A 21,976-nucleotide genomic window follows, 5' to 3' on the forward strand; every position below is an offset into this window, starting at 1 on the left:
GTAGGGGGGGAAAAATTAAATTAAAAAAATGTAAACAATTGAGGTAACAATTGGTGCAGCCTTTTCTTTTGCTGAAACATCAACAACGATAAAAACCTTCTAACATTCATAATATTCATAAATGTAAAAAATAGTATGTGTAATTCCAATTATTTTATGTACAATACATATATAGTTTACAGAGCAACAGGTTGTTTTTATAGCATGGCATAGTTGGTTAATAATAAAGATTTTTGTCTCTGATCGGTTTCATTTAGGTTGTTCGGTTTCACTGTAAAAAAATTATTATAATAATAATACAAGCCTGAATTTGGATATCAGCATAAAACGGCATTAAATAAGACCAGAACATACGAAAAGCAATACTATGATTGGTGTAACGATATTACACCAATAATGGGCAGTCAAATACAGTGAATATTCCTGAATAAACATATAAAGGTATTCAGACATATTGCTTAATATAGATTTTTCGTCTTGACCTAGCTTTCATTTCTTGCCCCAGCTTTTGAGTCCACTGGAAAACACCATCTTGTTTTTAAAAGTATTCATTCATTTTTGTTTGAATTAGTTTATATCACATCTGTGTCTCCCACCAGAGCTGATCTGATGTCTCGTGTTACGTTTGTATAAGACATTGCGTCACGCTGGAGTGTTATTGTATTTCATGTTAGAAAGCAAATGACGACTTGTCATTTTACTGTCTGTTAGGTGCTGGCTTCACATCGGAGTGGCTTGTCTTAAAGAGGAAGCATAAATGCACCATAATGTTACCATAATCCATTTTGAAAAACATCGGCCACACGGAAAGACTTATGGGCCGATGCCGTTATAAACTAACTTGTCTACTAATCTTGACTACATTTGTTTAGTTTTTTTATTTCACTTGCACTATTTGCTCAACCGCAGCTTCATCAATTGTGATGCTAAATTGACACCATAGTTAATGTTGCTATCCGAGAGAGGGAGTCCCCTGTGCCATGCAACACACAAAGTAAGCTCTGTTTGTCACTATAGCTGGTTCTAGTCCATATAACACAAAATCTGTTCTCCGGAAGGTTTCTGTGAAATTGTGGATGTAAATGCACAACTTTTAATATGAAGCCTCAGCCAATGATTATTATCTAGGTCATGCTTCTAGCTTTAAAGTATCCTGTCATGGATCCCAATTAATATTCCAGAGGAAACCAATTCGATTTTGGGCATTCCTTGTGCCATGCACTTTATTGCAAGACTTGGTTTAGTATGTTATAACCATGATTTATTTGTTGATAGAAGCTATTGTGCTGTCAAAAAAGTAAATTATTAGTGGCGTAGTCAGGTTAACCAGCTGTTGAGTTAATCAGCTTTTACAGAAATGCTCCTCAAATACAGCTGAATTGGTATCAGAACCAGAATCCATAAAACCCATATGAGTCCCAGCCCTAGTTATCCACAGTAGGGCTGTCTGCTCCCAGATCGCACTGATATAGTGGCTGGGTGTTCAGCACTTTGCCAAGCTCCCTCACAATAGCAGTGGTTATTCCCTGTAGATAGTGTGGCCCCCGGGCAGAGAGAGCTTGGTATTTGTTGAGCATGTGATGGCGGGTCCTGGAGCTGTAGTTTTTAAGCTCTCACATACGCATGTGGCACTAAAGGCTGTTTTATGCTTCGCTGCAATGAATACGGTCAAAATGTGAGAACACAGAATAAGTTGAAAGTTTTCTGTAATCTTCTCCTAACCTGTTAAGTCCACATGCATGTTCAAATTTAGTTCTCTTTAGCCCTCACCCCACCTATCTCCCCCAAACACGGATGTACGGCCCCATTAATGTTTCATCCTAATGGACCTGTCTGACCGGGTTTGGACAGATGTGTGTGTCTGTGTGTGTTTGTGTCATGCTTCTCGGTTGCCGTTTGGCTTTGTCCTGAAGGTCTCCTGTGATCCTTTGCTTTAGGGACATTCAGCAATATTCTTATTTAGAAATAAATTCATAATCGGTTTATTTTTTTTTGTTGTTGTAATAAATCAAATATAATAATCATAAGTACTATAGACAAACTATGATATTATGTTATAAAATACAGTACTTATACAGATATTAAATTATAACAGCAATGTAAAATTAGTAAATGTAAATAAGAGCATTACTTGCAGGATTATTATAACCTAATAAAACCTTACTTAAAATACTTATGTGAAAGAGTGTGTGTGTGTGTATGTGGTTGTCAAGGCAACTTGATGTGCTAAAATAACAAACGGAAAATTAAACTATGTACTTGTGTCTACATGTATTAAAAAAAACACAAACTAAAACATGATAAAAACAAACAAAATTATGAAAATTTAAAAACAAAGTCTAAAAACTAATTCTAAATATTAATAAAAAATAATCGTATATCAGTGATTCTCAACAATGACTTATAGTAATTATGGCTAATTATATTAAGTATAAAGTTGTATTAATAATAAAAAAAAAATTGTTACTATAATCAAATGGTACAACTGTAGATATATCCCATTTACACAGAAAATAAAGTAAAAGATATGAAGGAAGGTTTTTCATAACTGATTAAAAATCTCCTTCGTCTTTTGTATTATAGCAGTAACATTTATATGACTGGTTTAGGATAGTTTTGATATAATGCCTGTCTGTGTGTGTGTGCACGGACAGTTGCTGGTTTTGTATGGTTGTGTATAAATGTCCTGAGGCTGTGTTCCAGGCACTGTTCATAGTTCATCATTTTCAATTCTGCTCTTTCCCCCTTTGAGCCCCACCCTGCCGCCCCTGGGGCATCACTCTTGTCCTCCCCCATCTCTGCCTTCCATCCCTCCATCCACTCCCCCCTCCAGCCCCAGTTTCTCTACCTTCCCTTGCACCTTCCTCTCCTCTGCCCTCGTCTCATGGCTCTGAAGAAACTGAAGGATTGAGGGAGGACTGGTTCCAGGTCACTCTCTGGTTTCTTTTCTTTGTCTGAACACATATGTGTGAAATTAACAATGCATTAACTTACAAAAGAGAGTAAATGCATTTACACTACATAGTTAATTCATGCATTTATGTACACAAAATTGTACCATATATACATGTCCAAAAACGTGAAGGGCAGCTGTGTACTTGCTGTAACTGTTTCTTATAAAGTCTTTTCAAGTGTAGTCAGTCCACAGTGGAAAGAAGCAGTGTTCATTATAAAGTTGTCATACAGTCGACAGCGTGACCATATGGCCATCAGAACGGGAGAGACATTTCAACACGCTTCTAGTTTTAAAATCCAATTTTAGTACAAGGCTGTTAAAACTTCCACAGCAGTGCCGCAAACGACATCTTCAACTTTCCAAGGCCCTGCTCTAGTAAAACAGTGCATCTGTACATAAAATGAATTTCCCATGAAGAGTTCAGAACAGTGGGATGGGTTTCTTGGTTTTGGTTGAAGTTATTGACTCTCCTTACTCTAAAGAAGACTATGCAGACTGAAGTGACATTTGTACCTCATGGAAATTGAGATGTGGGGGAATACGCTGTATCCGTTTCAAGAGACATTCAAATAATCCTGACTCAAATCCATATGCAGATAAGTCTAGCCTGCTCCCCAGCCGTTTCCTGTTACTGATTTCTCTCACACACACACACACACACACACACACACACACTCAAGCCTTCCCCGGTGTCAGCGGCTGCTCTCTGTATCTCCACACTTGGCTTAACCTTGCTCACTTTACCACCCACAACGAGTGCGTGTGTATGCGTGTGCACCTTCCGCTTGTTTGCGTGTCCCATGTGGTTCTAGCTGAAATCACACGTGTGTTCTTTTAAGAAGATTGCATCTTAAAAGCATTACTGAGATGTGTGTGTGTATGTTTAAGGTTTTGTGCTTGTAAGTTTGTCTGAGTAACTTGTTAGTCACCTGAAAGTGCTTTAGAAAGTCAATCGTCCCATTTTGGATCCCACCCCATTGTAAACTCTGACTCTTCCAGACTGAGTAGGCCTAGGTTTTGACGATCTCATCAGACTGTAAAGTGTTAGTGTGTGTGTTGAATTCCAGTAAAAGGTGAGTGTTAGATGTAGCTGATGTGTTCACATATTTCTGCATGTTCAAGCCTTTGTTACACATTCTGACTCACGTGCCGCTGCGTGTTTCTCCGTGTCTTGGAGGAGACGGCTGACTTTGAGTTGAACGTGTCTGAGTAACACCGGCTGAGCAAGTGTGCGTGTGTTGAGCAACAAGCCATGGGTTTCCTCCAATTTTCGGGAAGTGACCTCACACTGCCTTAGGTAACGGAGGCAGTGATATCATTGACAGGAAATGTTACTAATGCCGCCAGGCACAATAGCTGCTCGCATTTTCAGTGAGCAACAGCAGCTAGCATATACAGAATGTTTTCTTTCTTCCTTTTTGTGCTAAATACTAATTAGCGAGTATGGTTACTGTAGTAGAAAACAACTTATTTTGTGGTGAATTATTTTGTCCTTCAGTGCAGAAGTTAGCAGTACTTGGTTATTAGATCTGAACGTTGTTAATAATTGCACCAAATATAGTGGGATTTTTTTTTTTTTTTTTTTTATAAAGAGTAAGTTTTTAATTTGGACTGGCTTTCATCTGTGAAACACAAAAGGAAAACACAAAAGCCAAATAATAGCATTCCAGGAAAAGCAGTTTGAGTTTAGCTCACAAAGCTAATTTGCACTTCCACTAATTCAAACTTCACATATTTTAACACATTTTTGGGAATAGTCTTCTTTAAGTGTATTGGAAAGCTGAAGTACCACGATGTTTAAGCAGTGATTCAGTTTGAATATGTTTGGTGATTTACTGTGTTTTGTCCCTCAGACGGAGGATTCTCCTAGTCCGAAGAGACCGCGTCTTTCCCAGCAGTCTGTACTGGAGTTTACCTCTGCCCCTCCTTCCACTCCCTCGCCGCCAATCAGACCATGGGAGCTTCCGCCCAGTCGCAGGCCACACCCCTATCCCCACCCACACTACCACCCCGAGCGCTGCCACACACCTGCACGGCACAGACGCAGGTAAGCTGGTGTTAGTTTTGACTGTTAGAACTAATGTGTGTGACCGGAGAGACTGTTATCAGGTTTGTTCGTGTATTGCTTTTATAGCACATTTTCAAGCAGCGTAACAGACATCCACTACTGTTTACTATTAATGACCTGTCAATGACTGTTCTAGAAACAATGTCTGGTCTCATCTTAAATTCTTTTAGTCCTCCAGTGAGAAATGTAAATACAGCTGAGCTGGCTATTAAAATAAATGTAGTTTTAAACTTGAATTTAGTTTGTTTTTTTTACATATACATTTTCATTATAGTAAATTTAATATATCAGAATTAATGTTATAATAAACATCACTTTTAGTGAATGTCAATTAAGACGTTACGTTTTTAAAACCAAATTTGTATTTATTTATTTAATATGAGTAAGCATTAAGTGCTGCCAGTTGAATATATTATTGTATAATATTATGGTATATTGTTAGTGAAAATTAATGTTTGTTTTTTTTAATAATATTTATAGATCAATGGAGTAATGGCTGCTGAAATGTAAAATTTAGATACAACTTTTATATTTTAGTATATTTTAAAATGCTTTTTTTTTTTTCTGTGATGGCGATTAAATTATAATAGCATTTCTCACTGTTACTGTTTTTACTGTCATTTTCCCTCAGATATAAAGGTGAACATAAAAGGCTTCTCTAAAATGTATTTAATGTTTTATTAATCCATACTTATGGCTGCCACTATGTCTCTCTCTCTCTCTCTCTCTGTGTGTTTGTGTGTGTATTATGAATGTGTCTTTCTCTGTGCAGTCCTCCAGTGCGGCGTCAGCGTGGTCGACGAGAGCGTCTGTCACGGCATCACCCCCCTCATGGTTCCCCAGGTGGGGGGCAGGATGAAAACTACCGCCACCCTCCTCACCCACATTCGCTTCATCCCTATGGCCAGCCACCGTCCCACCCTCCACCCGGCCTTGATGAGCCCCGGGCCTTTCACCCCCCCACGCTCTCGCCCCGGTTGTTGCACCCTCCACAGCAGGGCGCCATGGTGATGGACCTCCATGAGCAGGTTAGAGGGTTGGGGTTGGGTCTCTGTGGGATCAAAGGTGCCCTAATGTGGTTTCTAACCATGGAAATAAAGCAGACTCTGATGTCTTGTATCATAACTGTTTTTGTGTGTGTCATGTTACACCCACAGCCCCATTGGTAGGGCTCAAGCACCCCTTCATCAACCAAGGCAGAAATCTTTCTTTTATCATCTATGATTGACGGATCATATAGAATTTATGAAATAAAAAAAAAATAGCATTAATTTATTTTTTTGTTTCAGAGAGAAGGTAAGAGTTAAAAAAAAAAAAAATAGAAATAAGCTTCCATAAACATGTATGTACCTTATATGAAGTTGCTGTTTGTTTGTTTGTTTTATTTTTTTGATTTGTTTTTTTTAATAAATCAAGCATCAAGACATAATTTTTGATTGTGTGTGCATGTTAGCTCCCTCAGGGTACGGTGCCGGTGTCATATACGGTTTCTCCAGTGCCGCCCCATGGTCTACCTGCCCCCCTGTGTACAGGACAGCATCTCCCAGCATGCTCTTCCCAACAGCAGGTGCCTGCCTGTTCTGTGGTCTTCAGCGGACAGCAACACTATCCAATCTGTAGCGTACCGCCTCCTGTAAGTAAATATCAGGCTGTGAGGAGGCAATGCTGTAACTGATTTTGTGAGCTCATTTCATTTGTTTGGATCTGCTGTCCTCCAGTGGTGGCAAGTTGTTACTTTCCTGTTTTAGTCTTTGTGGATGCAGTCCATTATTATGGTCTAATGTCTGTTTGTTTGTTTGACGTGCAGATGTTGCCGGCATGTTCTGTGCAGCATTTGCCAGTGCCGTATGCCGCGTTTCCTTCTCTTCTCTCTAGTGATCCACCCTTCCTGCTTCATCCTCCACATCTGTCTCATCATCCGCCACACCTGCCCACTCCTGGACAGTTCTTACCTTTCCAGACACAACAGTCTCGATCTGTGAGTAGACAATCACATGTACACACAGTATATATATACACACACACACAATTAATGACATTAATAATATTTTTCTTGTTGTTGAAATAATTATTTTTATGCTCCCCAAGGCTGCATTTATTTTATCAAAAATACAGTAATACTGTGAAATATCTAAAAACAGAAAACAATAATTTTAATAAGCTGTTGAAAACAGTTGTGTGTATTTATGTGGACTTTAAAAAAAAAAAAAAACAGAAAAAGCTTAAAAGAACAGTATTTATTTGATCTAGATTAGCGCTGTGAGATCGATTAAATTGCATCCAAAATAAAAGTTTGTGTTTGCAAAATATGTGTGTGTACTGTACATATTTATGCATTTATAAATACACACTTATAAATGAATATATTTAGGGACTATATGTAATATGTATATATTATAAAATCATTCCTAAATGTCAGTACACACATTTTGTAAGCAAACTTTTACTTTGAATGCAATTTAAAAGATTTGACAGTGCTAAAATAAATTTAATTTGTAACATTTTGAATGTTTTATTTATTTTTTTCAATACAATGCATCTGCATCTGTTTGTTTTAGCCGCTGCAGAGGATAGAGAATGAGGTGGAGTTGTTGGGGGATCACCTGTCTGTAGGTGGAGGGTTTAACTATCCTCACTCGGGGCATCCTAGTCCTCTGCCCCCTTCCACTCCACTGCAGTTCCTCTCCCATGAACCCCTGCCACAGGAGCTCTTTGGAATGGTGAGTGACCTTCACGTTTGATCACCTCTACCCAGTGCAGTCAAAACAAGGTAATGAAGGTTTGTGTTTTTGTCCTGTGTGTTCTCTCCAGCCCTATCCACACTTCATGCCTCGACGAATCACAGGCAGGCGCTACCGCTCCCAGCAGGCCGTACCTCCTCCTCCTTACCACCCAAGTCTGCTGCCCTACTTCCTGTGAGTTACACATGCAAACATGCATCAGTGTTGGAGAGCCAGTGTGCTGGAGAATAATAATGTCACTGTTTTGTTTTTATGTTTGGCTGGTCAGATCTGTTCTTCCAGTCCAGCCAACAGCAGTGGGTCCCACCATTAGCTTAGAGCTGGATGTCGATGATGGAGAGGTTGAGAATTATGAGGTAAGAGTGTATAGCTGTATCAGGAAACACTTACCAATAATGCTTCGGATCCCATTTTAGGCATACTTTTGTTTCTTTATCCTGCTTAACATGTGCTTTTGTTCTTGTTTGACTAGGCCCTGTTAAACCTTGCCGAGCGTCTCGGAGAAGCGAAGCCTAGAGGTTTGACAAAGGCCGACATCGAACAGCTGCCTTCCTACAGATTCAACCCCAGCAACCATCAGTCTGAGCAGACTTTGTGAGTACAAACTACTTATTGTGGTAGTTGTGGCCTAAAGGTTAAAGAGTTGGTCTTGCAACCCGAAGGTTGTAGGGTTACTTCTCAGTACTGGCAGGAAATGTAGGTGTGGGAAGTGAAAACCAGTGACCTTTTAATAATTGTTAGACTATACAGTATATGGAATATGTGTACTTTTAAAGAAAAAAAAAAAACTTGCATCACCTAAAATAGATTTGCCATTATATAAATGTTTTAGCAAAATCTTGTTGTTGGTTAAAACTATTACATTAATAATTATATGTTCTCCTCCTCTCTTTATAGGTGTGTAGTGTGCATGTGTGATTTTGAGTCTCGTCAGCTGTTGAGAGTACTGCCCTGTAATCATGAATTCCATGCCAAGTGTGTCGATAAATGGCTTAAGGTAAAGAAAACAAGCTTGCATATTAATTTATTATGCTTATTAATATTTAATTATTTATTATTAACATGATTCATAATATTTAATAATATAATCGTGTGTCATTGTTATTATACCCATTCAGTGGTTTTCAAACTTAACTCAGTTCCCCATTGTCTAACAACTTTTTTTTTTTTATGTAAGAATTTAATTAAAAGCAACAGATATTAAAGTTAATTTTTTTTTCCCTAATTCTTTTTTTGTCCAGCAAAAGTTAAGTTTATTTTAATGTATTCATAATTTAAATGATTTTGTCATCGATAGATAATTTTATATCAGGCCCAAAGATTTCCCCATACAGATTTTGTTAATCAAGTTATTCATGCAGATTTGTCTCATTGACCAATAGAAAGCTGCTTAGTTTGAAAGTGATGATTTATGAGCTGTGCTTCATGCATCACTACACTATAGACCACCGATCTGCTGCAGAGTTTGGCTCCAACTACCTGTGATTTTCTAATGAACCTGAAGACATTGATCAGCATGCTCAGGTGTGTTTGATTATGGTTCGAGCTAAACTCTGCAGGAAGTTGGATCTCATGGGCCAGATTGGAGGATCTCTAGGCAGTGGACCTTTTTTGCTTGCAAAATGTTGCTACTGTGACTGCACCTTTACACACACAGACTTGCCTAACTACAGCTTGTCCATTTATGACCTGAGACGATGATTTCTTAGACCTTTATGATAATCTATCCTCCTCTGTCTTCTAGGCTAACAGAACCTGTCCTATTTGCCGAGCAGATGCATCTGAAGTCCAGCGGGATTCTGAGTGATGCTGCTCACTGAACACACACACACACACACATACCACTAAACACTTCAGTCATTCTCCTACTGTTACATTCAATTAACTTCCACATGCATAATTACTCCTCACACACAAAAGACTGCTGCAAAAGATTCATGGAAACTTTATGCATCAGAATCATCGTTTGATATTTATCTATGAATATCCAACTAACTGAGACACATTCACACGAACACACACACACATCCCTTCGGTTTTTTTGATCATTCATTCTTTGAGTGGAAGTCCAAAGATAATGGTTCATTATTATCATTCTGATTATGTTTTGGTTCTGATTTAGTTTTTAGTTTTTTTTCTTATATATAAATATATATAGTTTAGTTCTCCCCACGGTGAGTGGGGGGGGGATGTTGGTATGTTGAAGTCAGAGTGTGTGTGTGTGTGTTTGTGCACTAACATTCCCAGCTATGTGAGCACACTGTGGTGTGGTGGTCTTTTACGAAGGTTAATGTTGTGAGCATGGGCTTTTATATTTTACCAACAAATATAGCTATATATAAATGTGTACGTATGTATCAATATAGAGGGACAAATTACAAAATTCGTAATTTTCTTTTTTTTTTTAATAGGAAAAAAAAATTATGGAAGTCTGTCTTTTTCCAAAAATGGAACAAAAGATTGCAAAAGATTCAAATGATATCTATTCATAAAACGGGGCTTTTGGGTGGGTCTTGCTCAATTATGAATTAAGTCTTTATAGAATTGGAAAACTGTGAGATGTGTGTGTGTGTGCGCTTTTGTGTGTGTGAGAGATTGTGTGTGTGAATCAGTTGTTTGTTATTTATCCCATATGTGTGGTACAGAACACTGGCTTGATGCTCTCATTTTTATTCTCGTCTGGGATTGGCTGAGGATGAGCACTGACATGACCTGATTGGTTTGGAGGGAGAAGTTCTTATTCAATGTATCCTGCTGCAACCTTTTTTTTTCTTCAGTTTCCTCTTATGCTTTTCAGTACTTTCAACTCAATTAACCTTTTTTTAAAAATTGTGTATTCCCAATCAATAGCCAGTCCTGCAGACTGATTATGTAGACAGACCCCTACTTTTCTCATTTAGCACTTAGGGCACCATATTTAATTTATTATGATTTGATTAAAACCTGGTATTCGCCTTAAAGGGATAGTTCATTTAGTTTTGCTCACCCTCCTGTATGGTTTTCCTCCTTTTCATGAATACAGAAGATATTTTGAAGAACGTTGGTAACCATACAGTTGCTGGTAGCCACTGACTTCCATAGTATTATTATTATAATTTTTTTTCAAATCTATGGAAGTGAATGGCTACCAGCAACCGTTTGTTCACCAATGTTCTTCAAAATATCTTCTTTTGTGCTCAACAGCTTAGAGAAACTCTTACAGGTTTGAAATAACTTGAGGGTAATTCCCATTTATAGTAAATTATGATTCAATTTACAGTTTTGGGGGGTGAACTATCCCTCTAAGACTTGCATTTTGTAAAATAGCCATCTTTTTAAACACAAACTAAAGTTTAATTTCTGCAAATTATTCATGCCAGTTAACCTTGCTGCAACCCACATTACTCTCGACTTTACCAAAATTAGCTGTCATTTTTTTTTATTTGGGTCGTCATTTGATTTCTTATGCCTTAAAATTGTGTGTACATGCCTGTTTGAAGAGGAATGATTACATCGTAGCATTTCAGTTTCTTTCAAAAGGGGGATGCACAGAGTTTTAAGTACCTTTCCTTTATCCCTCAAAAGCTCTGGTCTTGGTAAATGTTTATGCTTTTTGCTCTTTCATTGCCCTCGCTATACAGTTAGCTATTCTTTTTAATACAGCCTCAATAAGGCTGTTATAGCCATTCATATTCATATGTGCGTTACTTTATATTGGATGCCTGAGATGTGTTATGACCTGGAGGGGTATTTGTGTGTATGATTATTTTCTGTCATGCGCTGTTATCATTATGAATGGATATAACTGCCTCTGTGTCGCATTATGTAGGCTCTATGACTGGTGTAGAAAGTGTCATATGAATTGTGTGATGTAGTCTCGGAGCCTGCAGTGTCTTAATGAGAGATGCCTTTAAACCATTCTCCAGTGTTGTCCGCTTTAGTGTCATAAGTTGAATTCATGACCAGAAAATTCTTTGCAAACAACAAATGTGCATTACCTTACTTAACCATTGGCGTTCTGTGTTCTAGAAGTTTTTTTTTTTTTTCCTGCTTGGTACAATAGCAGTTACCTCAGTTTTACTATTTATGTTTTTCCCCTTATTCTTTTGCTACACCAATAAGAGAGCTTATGAATTCTCTTGCGTTTGTTTATTGGTTGTTTTAATTCTTCCCATTAAAAAATACAATTGTATCATTTAACATGTTGTAGTTTCATATGTATAATATCTGTAACCAAAATCATTTGAAGGCTTGATATAAACATTTTTAACAAACATTTGTACTTTTTTTTTTTGTTGTTTTGTTTTTTGATAATGTGAGATATTACTAGTAATGCTTTAAGAAGTGCAAATTATTTTTCTTTTTTTGTGTCTGACGCCTGTTCCCAGTCTTTTGGACTTTTAAGGGAGGCTCAGTAATAAATGTATAATATTCTCTTCCTTGACCTTCTCTGTTCTTTACTTTTTGCAGCCATTCTCATCTCATCTTTTTATCTTTGTTGTCTTCGTTCTCATGTTCAAGTTTTACTGCTTGGTTAAATGAATATCTCAATCCCTTACAAAAATGGAAAAATGCCATTTTTCATTGAAGAAAAAAAAAGTTGAAAGTTTTTACGTAGAAATTTCGTATGTATTTGACACAAATGGCATTTTGGGTTGAATTATCCATTTAACTTGTCATAGGGATGTTCTGTGTACATGCAGAAATGAATCCATAACATTTTAAATGTCACACTCTTCAGTAGATAATTACATCCAACACTGGTATCAAGTTTGATTGGACAACAAAAGTTATAAAGCTGCTTTATACAGACGTTTTAATTTACTTTGAACCAAAATATCTGGTTGTGTCTGCAAGCAGTGTCTAGAGAGCAATCCAGTCTGCTGCATCTTCTAACCATAAGCTAAGGATGATATGTAACTACTTGAAAATGCTTTAAATTGTTAATCAACTTCTATAATCTCACTTGAGCTCTATATGCTTGGAAGACTGCATCATAAAAAGCAGCATGAGTTTTGCAACAGTTGATTCTCTGTGGTGCCAAAACAAAGCCTCAGAGTTGGAGTATCTTCAATTCTCTAGTTGGATATGGATCTAAAGAATAATTACATGCAGCAGGAAAAAAAAGAGAAACCGTTGCATACATTCTTATACATCAAAAACAAGCATATAGTTTTTTGACACTTAGTCCAGTGTCTTTTGCAGAACTTGTTTCTTGGATGTAGGTGTTGTCTTTTTTTTTCTCTCTCCTGTGCTTCTCATCTACATCTTTAATATCACATTCACATAAGCCCCTGGTCTGGAGTCATATTGCCATGATGCTGAGCGAGGAAGGAAAGAACATTTGTTTGCTCTCACTCAGTAATACAGCTCTGGATGTGACAGTTGCCTGATATTGAAAGTGTAGAAATGGCAAACGCTAACTGAAATCAGCAACTGAAAATAATGGTGCGCGCACAACGGTCACAAGACAATTTATGCACAAAGTCTTGCTCACAAGGTTGATATACACTCAGCTAAAGGATTATTAGGAACACCTGTTCAATTTCTAAATAATGCAATTCTCTAATCAGCCAATCACATGACAGTTGCTTCAATGCATTTTGGGGTGTGGTCCTGGTCAAGACAATAGGCGTTTCTCAATGTCAAGGATACTTCCTTGGTAGGACTGATCCTTCCAAGTCACTTCCTTCAGAGGCTAGGTGAGACTCCTCTTTAGCATATGGAGAACACGTAAATGGAACAGGATAGCAAGTGCACGTAATTGCGTCATTACGTTAGTGAAAAGGTACGTTTGAATAACGCTGTGAATGGTATCATTAAATTACATTAGGCAACTTAACTAGTTATTGTTAAATGACAGGTCCGGTTCAGTTAACCATTTATATTTGTATAATTTATGATATCAATACGGTAGTAATTTGTACTGGCATTTAAACGTCAAACTTTACTTATATTTACTACAGTTATAACAAATGTTTGGTAACGTAAATAAAAACCGTTAACGCTCTGACTACGTTAACGTTCGGCATTTTTTAATTTTTGAACTAACGTTAGATAGCAAAGCTGCGCGCATAAGATTGTGGGTGATTTGAGCGCGCGAAGAGTGCGAAGGATACACATATGCATCCTTTCCTGTGTATGGAAATACCCAGTCCTTGGTTGAAATTCCGAGGATCCTCGACATTGGAACAGTCCTTCGACGGATGTCGATGACGTAGCATCCTCGAAATACTGGCTTCCGAGGATCCTTCCTTGACATTGAGAAACACCTAATCTCCTGAACTCCAAACTGAATGTCAGAATGGGAAATAAAGGTGATTTAAGCAATTTTGAGCGTGGCATGGTTGTTGGTACCAAACGGGCCAGTCTGAGTATTTCACAATCTGCTCAGTTACTGGGATTTTCATGCACAACCATTTCTAGGGTTTACAAATAATGGTGTGAAAAGGGAAAAACATCCAGTATGCGGCAGTCCTGTGGGTGAAAATGCCTAGTTGATGAGGTCAGAGGAGAATGGGCCGACTGATTCAAGCTGATAGAAGAGCAACTTTGACTGAAATAACCACTCGTTACAACCGAGGTATACAGCAAAGCATTTGTGAAGCCACAACACGCAAAACCTTGAGGTGGATGGGCTACAACAGCAGAAGACCCCACCACTCATCTCCACTACAAATAGGAAAAAGAGGCTACAATGCACGAGCTCACCAAAATTGGACAGTTGAAGACTGGAAAAGTGTTGCCTGTTCTGATGAGTCTCGATTTCTGTTTAATTGAATTGTCGAATTTGGCGTAAACAGCATGAAAACATGGATCCATCATGCCTAGTTACCACTGTGCAGGCTGGTGGTAGTCGTGTAATAGTGTGGGGGATGTTTTCTTGGCACACTTTAGGCCCTTTAGTGCCAATTGGGCATTGTATAAATGCTACGGCCTACCTGAGCATTGTTTCTGACGATGTGATCACTTCCAGCAGGATAATGCACCATGTCACAAAGCTCGAATCATTTCAAATTGGTTTCTTTAACAGCACAATGAGTTCACTGTACTAAAATAGTCCCCATAGTCACCAGATCCCAACCCAATAGAACAAATTTGCTCTGTGCTTTGTTCCCTGGATGTGCATCCCACAAATCTCCATCAACTGCAAGATGCTATCCCATCAATATGGGCCAACCTTGTTGAATCAATGCCATGTAGAATTAAGGCAATTCTGAAGGCGAAAGGGGGTCAAACACAGTATTAGTATGGTGTTCCTAATAATCCTTTAGGTGAGTGTATGGGGTTCTGTAATAAAATGTCACCACCTGTGACTCAGAGGAAGAAATTTCACTGGATTTTTGTAATGTTTGTAAGATTTGTGGCATTGCCTGAGGCATGTAGGCCAAATAACAGGTTTGCAACTCCAGAAAAGTCCCTGAAACTGTCTCAGGTTACATATGTAACCATAGTTCCCTGAGTAGGGAACGAGACACTGCGTCCTCTAGGGGCTGCTTTGGGGAACACCTCGTCGTGACCCGTGTCTGAAGCATACATTGAAAAAACACCAACTTGTTGGCTGGCGACAGCCTCCGACGTCACTACACTACAGCGACTATAAATAAGCACTGGGAGAGCTTGTTGTCTGAAGCTTGCCTCCGAAGCATGGCAGGGAGATAGAGGACGCAGTGTCTCGTTCCCTACTCAGGGAACTATGGTTACATATGTAACCTGAGACAGTTCCCTTTCGAGGGAACCTATAACTGCGTCCTCTAGGGGCCGCTTTGGGGAAAAGTATACCCACGCCACCATGCTGAGGGGAGTGCAGGCCAAAATTATGGCGAGCACTAAGTACCAACTCTACCATTTCCATGGGAGTTGCCCATGGGACGTTTAGACGGCTGTCTGTGATAGTACCCCTTACGACCAAAAGGCCCAAGCTACATGCCCAGCTTAATTGTTAGGGCCTCGGCCCGGGGTAGAGCTGAAGGCTTGGAATCAGGAAAGATTCCTTTAAAGGGATACGGCTAAGAACCTAGTATTTCTACCAAGGCTTGCCTGTCACACAGGGGCTACTGCTAGCTTACGCATAAGCTTGCTGAAAGAGCTGTCTCGACAGTTCTCTAGTAGCAACACCCTGTTTAGATAGGTATCCGAGGATACATACTGTAGGTGGAGTGGCGCCCAAGATGAACGGGGCTTTTACCAACTCAAGAAAGGGTACGAAGCAACCACGTGAAGCCCTCACCATATAGGATTTTAGAAAGAATGCAGAATACTAGTTTGCGAACTTACCACAGTGTGGATTTCAGAAAGTGTGCAAAGACTTCACGTGCACACTTACCATAGCATGCATTTGCAAACACTGTTCTAAGGAGGGGCTCTCGTGGCTCTCTGATAGAGCAGCTCATAGATGGAACGTTGCGTCTCAAAGCTGTATGATTGAGAGTCATCAACTCGATCTATGGAAACAATACTGGAGCGCTCTGGGGAAAAAACAGAGAACTCAGTTTCATATGAGAGGAGAACTCCGAGCTCAGAGGTGCGCGCTCATAGGCGACCGTTTTTTTTATTTTTTTTTGGAAAAAGGGGAGCGCTGCTAAATTACCACGAGAATCCCCCAATTAGCCCCTCATGTTGAGGGAAGCGATGCTTGAGGTGTATAAACAAATACACACTGGCTGAATGGAACCCATGGAACCAAGGTCTAATCATCTCAAGAAAGGGAACGAAGCGGAGCACGTAACCCTTATCGTACAAGATTTCAGAAAGTTTGCAGAGTCTTGCATGCATTTTTAAGTGCGCAAAGTGTTCACGTGCACACTGACCACCATGTGGTTTTGAGATAGTACACAAAGCTTAGCGTGTGTACTTAAAGGTCCCTAAGCATCGCAGAGGCACTGAATCTCACGGGAGAGGCAAGCTCAATTTTACAATCCTCAGGTGAGGGGAGCATCACCTGAGGCAGCATATACAAGAAGACTTCTGTAACTGCAACCTCCACTTCCCGCTAGATGCGACAGCAACCCTAAGCGGCCAGGAGACCCCTCGCGGTGACCTGGCCGGACATCCTTCAAACAGAACAGTCAGTGAAGATGAAGAAGATAGTGACGTGCTCTCCCGGTGCTTATTTATAGTCGCTCCGATAGTGACGTCGGAGGCTGTCGCCAGCCAACAAGTTGATGTTTTTTCAATGTATGCTTCAGACACGGGTCCCCTAGAGGACGCAGTTCGAAGTTCCCTTAAAAGGGAACAGTATTTTACACCTCATTGATAAAGAAACAATTGCTTATCAAATAATACAATTCAAACATATCATCTGTGACTGCTTCTTTTGTTTTTCCCTGTGCTCGTTTGTATAAAATCATTGAATTCATAATAGAAAGTAAATAGGTAATTGACTATACCTTGCTTGTCTGTTGTACAAAAATAAACAGATAATATTGCTATAGAATAAGGGATTCCCATGAGAAAAAAAAGTCCTTCCTGCAGAGGGTGCAAGGCGACTAAGAGAAAAAAATGGGACTCAAGCTGGAGTGTGATGACACCTATTGGTTATAACATTTCACTTCTGATTCTGGGCACACACAGAACTGCACATTTGGTATCCCTCTTTAATCTGACACATTCAGTTCAGCTCAAGAAGAAGCAATATTATAAGAAGTTAAATAAAGGAGACATATTTAAATATAATTCCAGTAGGAAATTCGCAAAAGATTTCCATACACAGATTTCGAAGATGCTAGGTTTGAAAGTCACTTCAGTGTGAACCTGTGAAATTTCACTAGTGTGACTGTAGTGTAAAAATGGCACAATGTACAACAAAGTCAGAAATGAACCATGGGGCAAAAATACCACTGACATTTAAAATGTTGGAGAAGGAATAATGCAAAATATAGTGCACTACATTCTTTAGTTTTTTTTTTTAATCTGTTCTCTAAATATTTAATGCATTGCAAAGTGCTTTATTCTGGTTCTGTAGATATGCTAAATGAACTCTAGCAGAGTGTTTATTTGATTTTATAGGTAACAGTAACTATTAGAGTAGCTATTTCAATTAATTGATTCAGTGGTCAAGTATTTGATATAGATAAATAACATAAGGTTTGATTTTATATGGTTACATATAAAGTCATCAAGGTAAAAAAAAATTATTTTATCAAATTTCTTACACAACGCATGATTCTAGAAATCTCTGTCTCCCTCTATCCGTGGGTTCACAAATTTTTCCAATTATAATTTACCTCAAATGTTAGCAATGTTTTTGTATTTTCTTCAGCAAATGCAAATCAAGTTTTACTTTATATTAACTAACTTGATATATTGTACTTAATTAAAATAGAGGGTGAAAGACAAGATATAGTTACGTCTATATCTATGATATAGTATATATAAAAAGCTACAATAAAATAAAATGCCTATAATATAAAATATAACATAGAGAACGAGCGAGAGAAAGATGTCTGGTCGTAACTGGAGCGGTAACGGAACTGCACGATTGTTCTCGTTAAATTCCTTTCCCCCGCGCTCGCGCGCATGCCAGTCTCCCGTTCTTTAGGAGAAGAGAGAAAGGGAGGCTGATGCGCTCGCGGGGCCGGGCTCTGTCTACGCATTGGTTGAACGAAGACCTCTGGTGTTTTTTTGGCTTATATTTTTAGCAGCGGAGGTCGGACTCGTATTGCATCGCGCGTGGTTCATCTGCAGTGCTGCTGCGCGCTGGAGAACCGCAGTGTGTTGCGCGGTGAACGCTCGAGCTCCGCATACGTGCCCGCTGCAATAGCGAATGATCTCAAGAAAACACGCAGTTCTGTCTGTTCGCGGAGCGCTGGATATCTCATCTAGGCTTTCTTGTTCTTTTTTTGGAAATGGCCAGTCCCGGAGACGATTCGGCTTCAAGTGCCCAGCTGGATCAAGCTGAATCTGCTGACGCTACGCCAGAACAAGCGTTTCGAGAGGCTCAAAAATGGATCGAGGTGAGTTGGCCGTCCATGCATGCTCACAAGAGCTGGAAGTAAACATTTCTCTCGCGTCATTTTAATATCTGTTCTGGCACTCATATAAAAAGGTTACATTATGCTCTGAACATCTTATAAATATTGCACCGTCACCTGTTGTGAGCGTGTGGAGCGTCTTTGGTTACAGCAGCGCGGGGATCATGTGCGCCGGATTCGGCCGCTGTAATCGGACTAGCGGCTTTGATGGCTCACCGATATTTTTTTCACTCACATGACAGCCTATTCAAATTTGCTGCTAGATTTAAGAATGCAGATCGCTAATGGAGTGAATGCTTTTCCAAACAAAACATAGCTCATTTTGAAGACGTGCAGAAACAGAAGGATGCACTCATATTAGTCTGCGAGGGGACACGCCCCCTTCTGCTAAGAGATTCCAGTTGTTGTGGAAGCCAGGAGACACGCCCCCTTGTCCTTCAGAACACGCCCCTTTCCCATCGAGGCCAGTGGTCAAGGCAGCGCACAAGGCAAGCTCAGTCAAACAGTTTGTTTACGGAGCATTTGTGGCATATACAGTATTTATTCGACCTTCGTTTTATTTGACCTTATTCAATATCTAGTGTGACACGTGAATGTAGGACTATTTCATCCCTAGAGATGTTAAAGGTTTGAGATGTAGGTCTTGGTATTAATATTATGACCTATTTTATAGTTCGTGGATTGGATAGGGAGAATCCTCACGTCACTGATCTAGATTTCAGGTTCACTCTTGTGCATTAGATAAGGGGTTTTATTCATATTTATTTCAGATGCCATGGACCCCAGATTTGTGTGTACAGTTTCTTGTGTAGAGACTAGATTTATAATGTGAAAATATTTTTCATTTCTGAAATATTATTTGGGAAATATTTAGTTTCTATTAAATTATATTAATAGAATATCCCCTCCTTTAACTGTTTGATGATTTATTTACTTCAATCTCATTTCTATTTATTTATCGGTACTTATGATAATATACATATGGCCCTTCAAACTTTTTACATAGTGACCCACTTAGTATACTATTATTTATCTGGAATATGCAAGTTAGATTAATATAAAAGATGAAGTTGCAAATATAGTGCACTGCATTATGTAGATTTTTTAAATTGGATATTGCATAGTACTTTGTTTTAGTCCTATATCTGGATATGTTAATATATTAAATGTATTCTGGCAGAGTATTTATTGTCTTTCAGTGCATCATAAATTATTAACAGCTACGATGATGTTATATATTTTTGATTTTAAAGATATCAGTAATTGAGTAGCTATTTATTTCAATTAATTGATTCAAGGGTCAAGTATACTTAATATAGATTAATAATATAAGCTGAGATATTATATGGTTAAGTCCTCATTAAGCAACTCTGAAAATCTGTATTTCCTTATAATAATATACATATGGTACTTTTACATAAAAGCCCACTTACAGCCAGTATTAGTATATTGTTATTTAGTTATGCAAGGCCTTGCCTAGTTAGAATAGTATAAAAGATGAAGTTGCATGGGATTTATGCTCTGTATGCCATGCCATAATCAGTTCACAATTTTTCTGTATTACTGTATCTCCATTTATCTGTCTGTCTTTCTGTCTGTGTGTTTCTGTGGCATGTCAGTGACACAGGCAGGAGCTCATGCGTTTTAGGACGATCAGTATAAATAGACATGCTGAAATAGTCCAGCCCCCTGCTGCTCGCAAATAGTTTTAACTGAATTGGCACAGAGAGAGACATGGTTCTTCTGACTCCTGCTAAAAATGCTTTTTCCTAAATGAGTCACTGAAAGAGCTTGAACATTACAGACCAAAGCATATGGCAGACAGAAGCGTGAACAGCAGACTGCAGTACAAAGATACAAGGAGCTCTCATGAGACACATCCCCAGACTGAGCTGCCCTCGAGTGCTCAGCCGAGATGGGGTCCATGGCAATATTTAGAACGCGTGGCGATGGACAATATGTGACCCTGGACCACAAAACCTGTCTTATGTGTCAATTATTAAATATTGAGATTTATACATCACCTGAAGGCTGAACAAATAAGCTTTCCATTGATGTATGGTTTGTTAGGACAGGACAATTTCTGGCAGAGATGCAACTATTTGAAAATCTGGAATCTGGAATCGCCTTTATCTATCTATCTATCTATCTATCTATCTATCTATCTATCTATCTATCTATCTATCTATCTATCTATCTATCTATCTATCTATCTATCTATCTATCTATCTATCATTAAATTATTGATTAAAATGTAAAAAAACTGAACTAAATTCATTTTATTATATTTTAAATTAATGAGTGTTATTTACTATTATTATTATTATTATTATTATTGGAAAAACATGAATTATTAATTTATATGTTGATAAAGGTGAACTGAATTATTAAATTTCTAACTTGTTCACTAAATTTCCAAGTAAATGATTAATTATTAATTTCAATGGTATCAAAAGTTTTCAAGTTGAAATAATTTATTATTAATATTATTCCAAATCATGAATTATTTGGGTGTACCAGGTGACAATTTACTACCTGTACTTACTTATCTACTTAGACAATTTTTAAATCTCTACTTACCCCCCCCCTTAGTTTTTATTCATAATTGATAAATAATTTGTAAAAATAAAACATCTGTATATTCGGATTGTTTTTAGACAGAGTATCATATGTCCTGCAGTCTTTGTTCAGTAGTTCCTCTCTCCGGGCTCATAGGTGTGTGCTGGATGGGCCACGGGTCATTGAACGGAAATGGTTTGAGGAAACCCTCCCAGTGCATCTGTCAGTGGCTAGAGACGGACAGCAGCAACCACATCACATTACACACAGTCTTTCTCTGCCTTGGCCTATCACATGTCAAGAGACGATCAGGTTCCAGAGCACTTCTCTCTTTCTCTGCCTGTTCTTTCAGTCCTACTGTATGACCACCACTGTCGTAGACTCACAACAGAGACCATGTATGTGTCCTGTTATATGCACTTTAACTTATGGTCCACTTTTGAGAGCATTTAGAGCATCTATGTGGCAGATCAAGGGTATGAGGTCAAATGTGTGTGTGTCTAAGTGAAAGAGGCTGGTACATTTGAGAACAGATGGCTCTGTCATATGACCTCATAAAGCCAGCTGTCACAGCTGTGTGGTCACGCACACATACAGTACGTAAATTAAATGATACAGCTTTCACAGTGAGACAGACACGGGCTGTCTACACAATTCACATTCATTCAATACAGTCCTCTCAAGAATCACAATCACAGCC

General features: G+C 38.6%; 2 protein-coding genes across 3 annotated transcripts in view; both read left to right on the plus strand.

Annotated features, from left to right (window-relative positions):
• Positions 1–11,956, plus strand: part of LOC113107320 (E3 ubiquitin-protein ligase RNF38-like) — a 31,149-nt gene extending 19,193 nt beyond the window's left edge. For both annotated transcript variants that reach the window (XM_026269743.1, XM_026269746.1), the window contains 10 exons: positions 4,810–5,003; positions 5,797–6,052; positions 6,478–6,657; positions 6,832–7,002; positions 7,583–7,744; positions 7,836–7,939; positions 8,034–8,121; positions 8,238–8,359; positions 8,663–8,762; positions 9,510–11,956. In XM_026269743.1, coding sequence (XP_026125528.1) covers positions 4,810–5,003; positions 5,797–6,052; positions 6,478–6,657; positions 6,832–7,002; positions 7,583–7,744; positions 7,836–7,939; positions 8,034–8,121; positions 8,238–8,359; positions 8,663–8,762; positions 9,510–9,572 — 1,440 coding nt within the window. In that variant the 3' untranslated portion in view covers positions 9,573–11,956. The remainder of the gene's footprint in view (positions 1–4,809; positions 5,004–5,796; positions 6,053–6,477; positions 6,658–6,831; positions 7,003–7,582; positions 7,745–7,835; positions 7,940–8,033; positions 8,122–8,237; positions 8,360–8,662; positions 8,763–9,509) is intronic.
• A 6,358-nt stretch (positions 11,957–18,314) lies between these two features.
• Positions 18,315–21,976, plus strand: part of LOC113107329 (mediator of DNA damage checkpoint protein 1-like) — a 198,893-nt gene continuing 195,231 nt past the window's right edge. Inside the window, exon 1 of the mRNA XM_026269756.1 lies at positions 18,315–18,699. Within this exon, the coding sequence (XP_026125541.1) occupies positions 18,592–18,699 (108 nt within the window). The 5' untranslated portion in view covers positions 18,315–18,591. The remainder of the gene's footprint in view (positions 18,700–21,976) is intronic.

The sequence above is a fragment of the Carassius auratus genome, chromosome 1 (genome assembly GCF_003368295.1).
Source record: "Carassius auratus strain Wakin chromosome 1, ASM336829v1, whole genome shotgun sequence".
NCBI classification, from domain to species: Eukaryota; Metazoa; Chordata; class Actinopteri; order Cypriniformes; family Cyprinidae; genus Carassius; species Carassius auratus.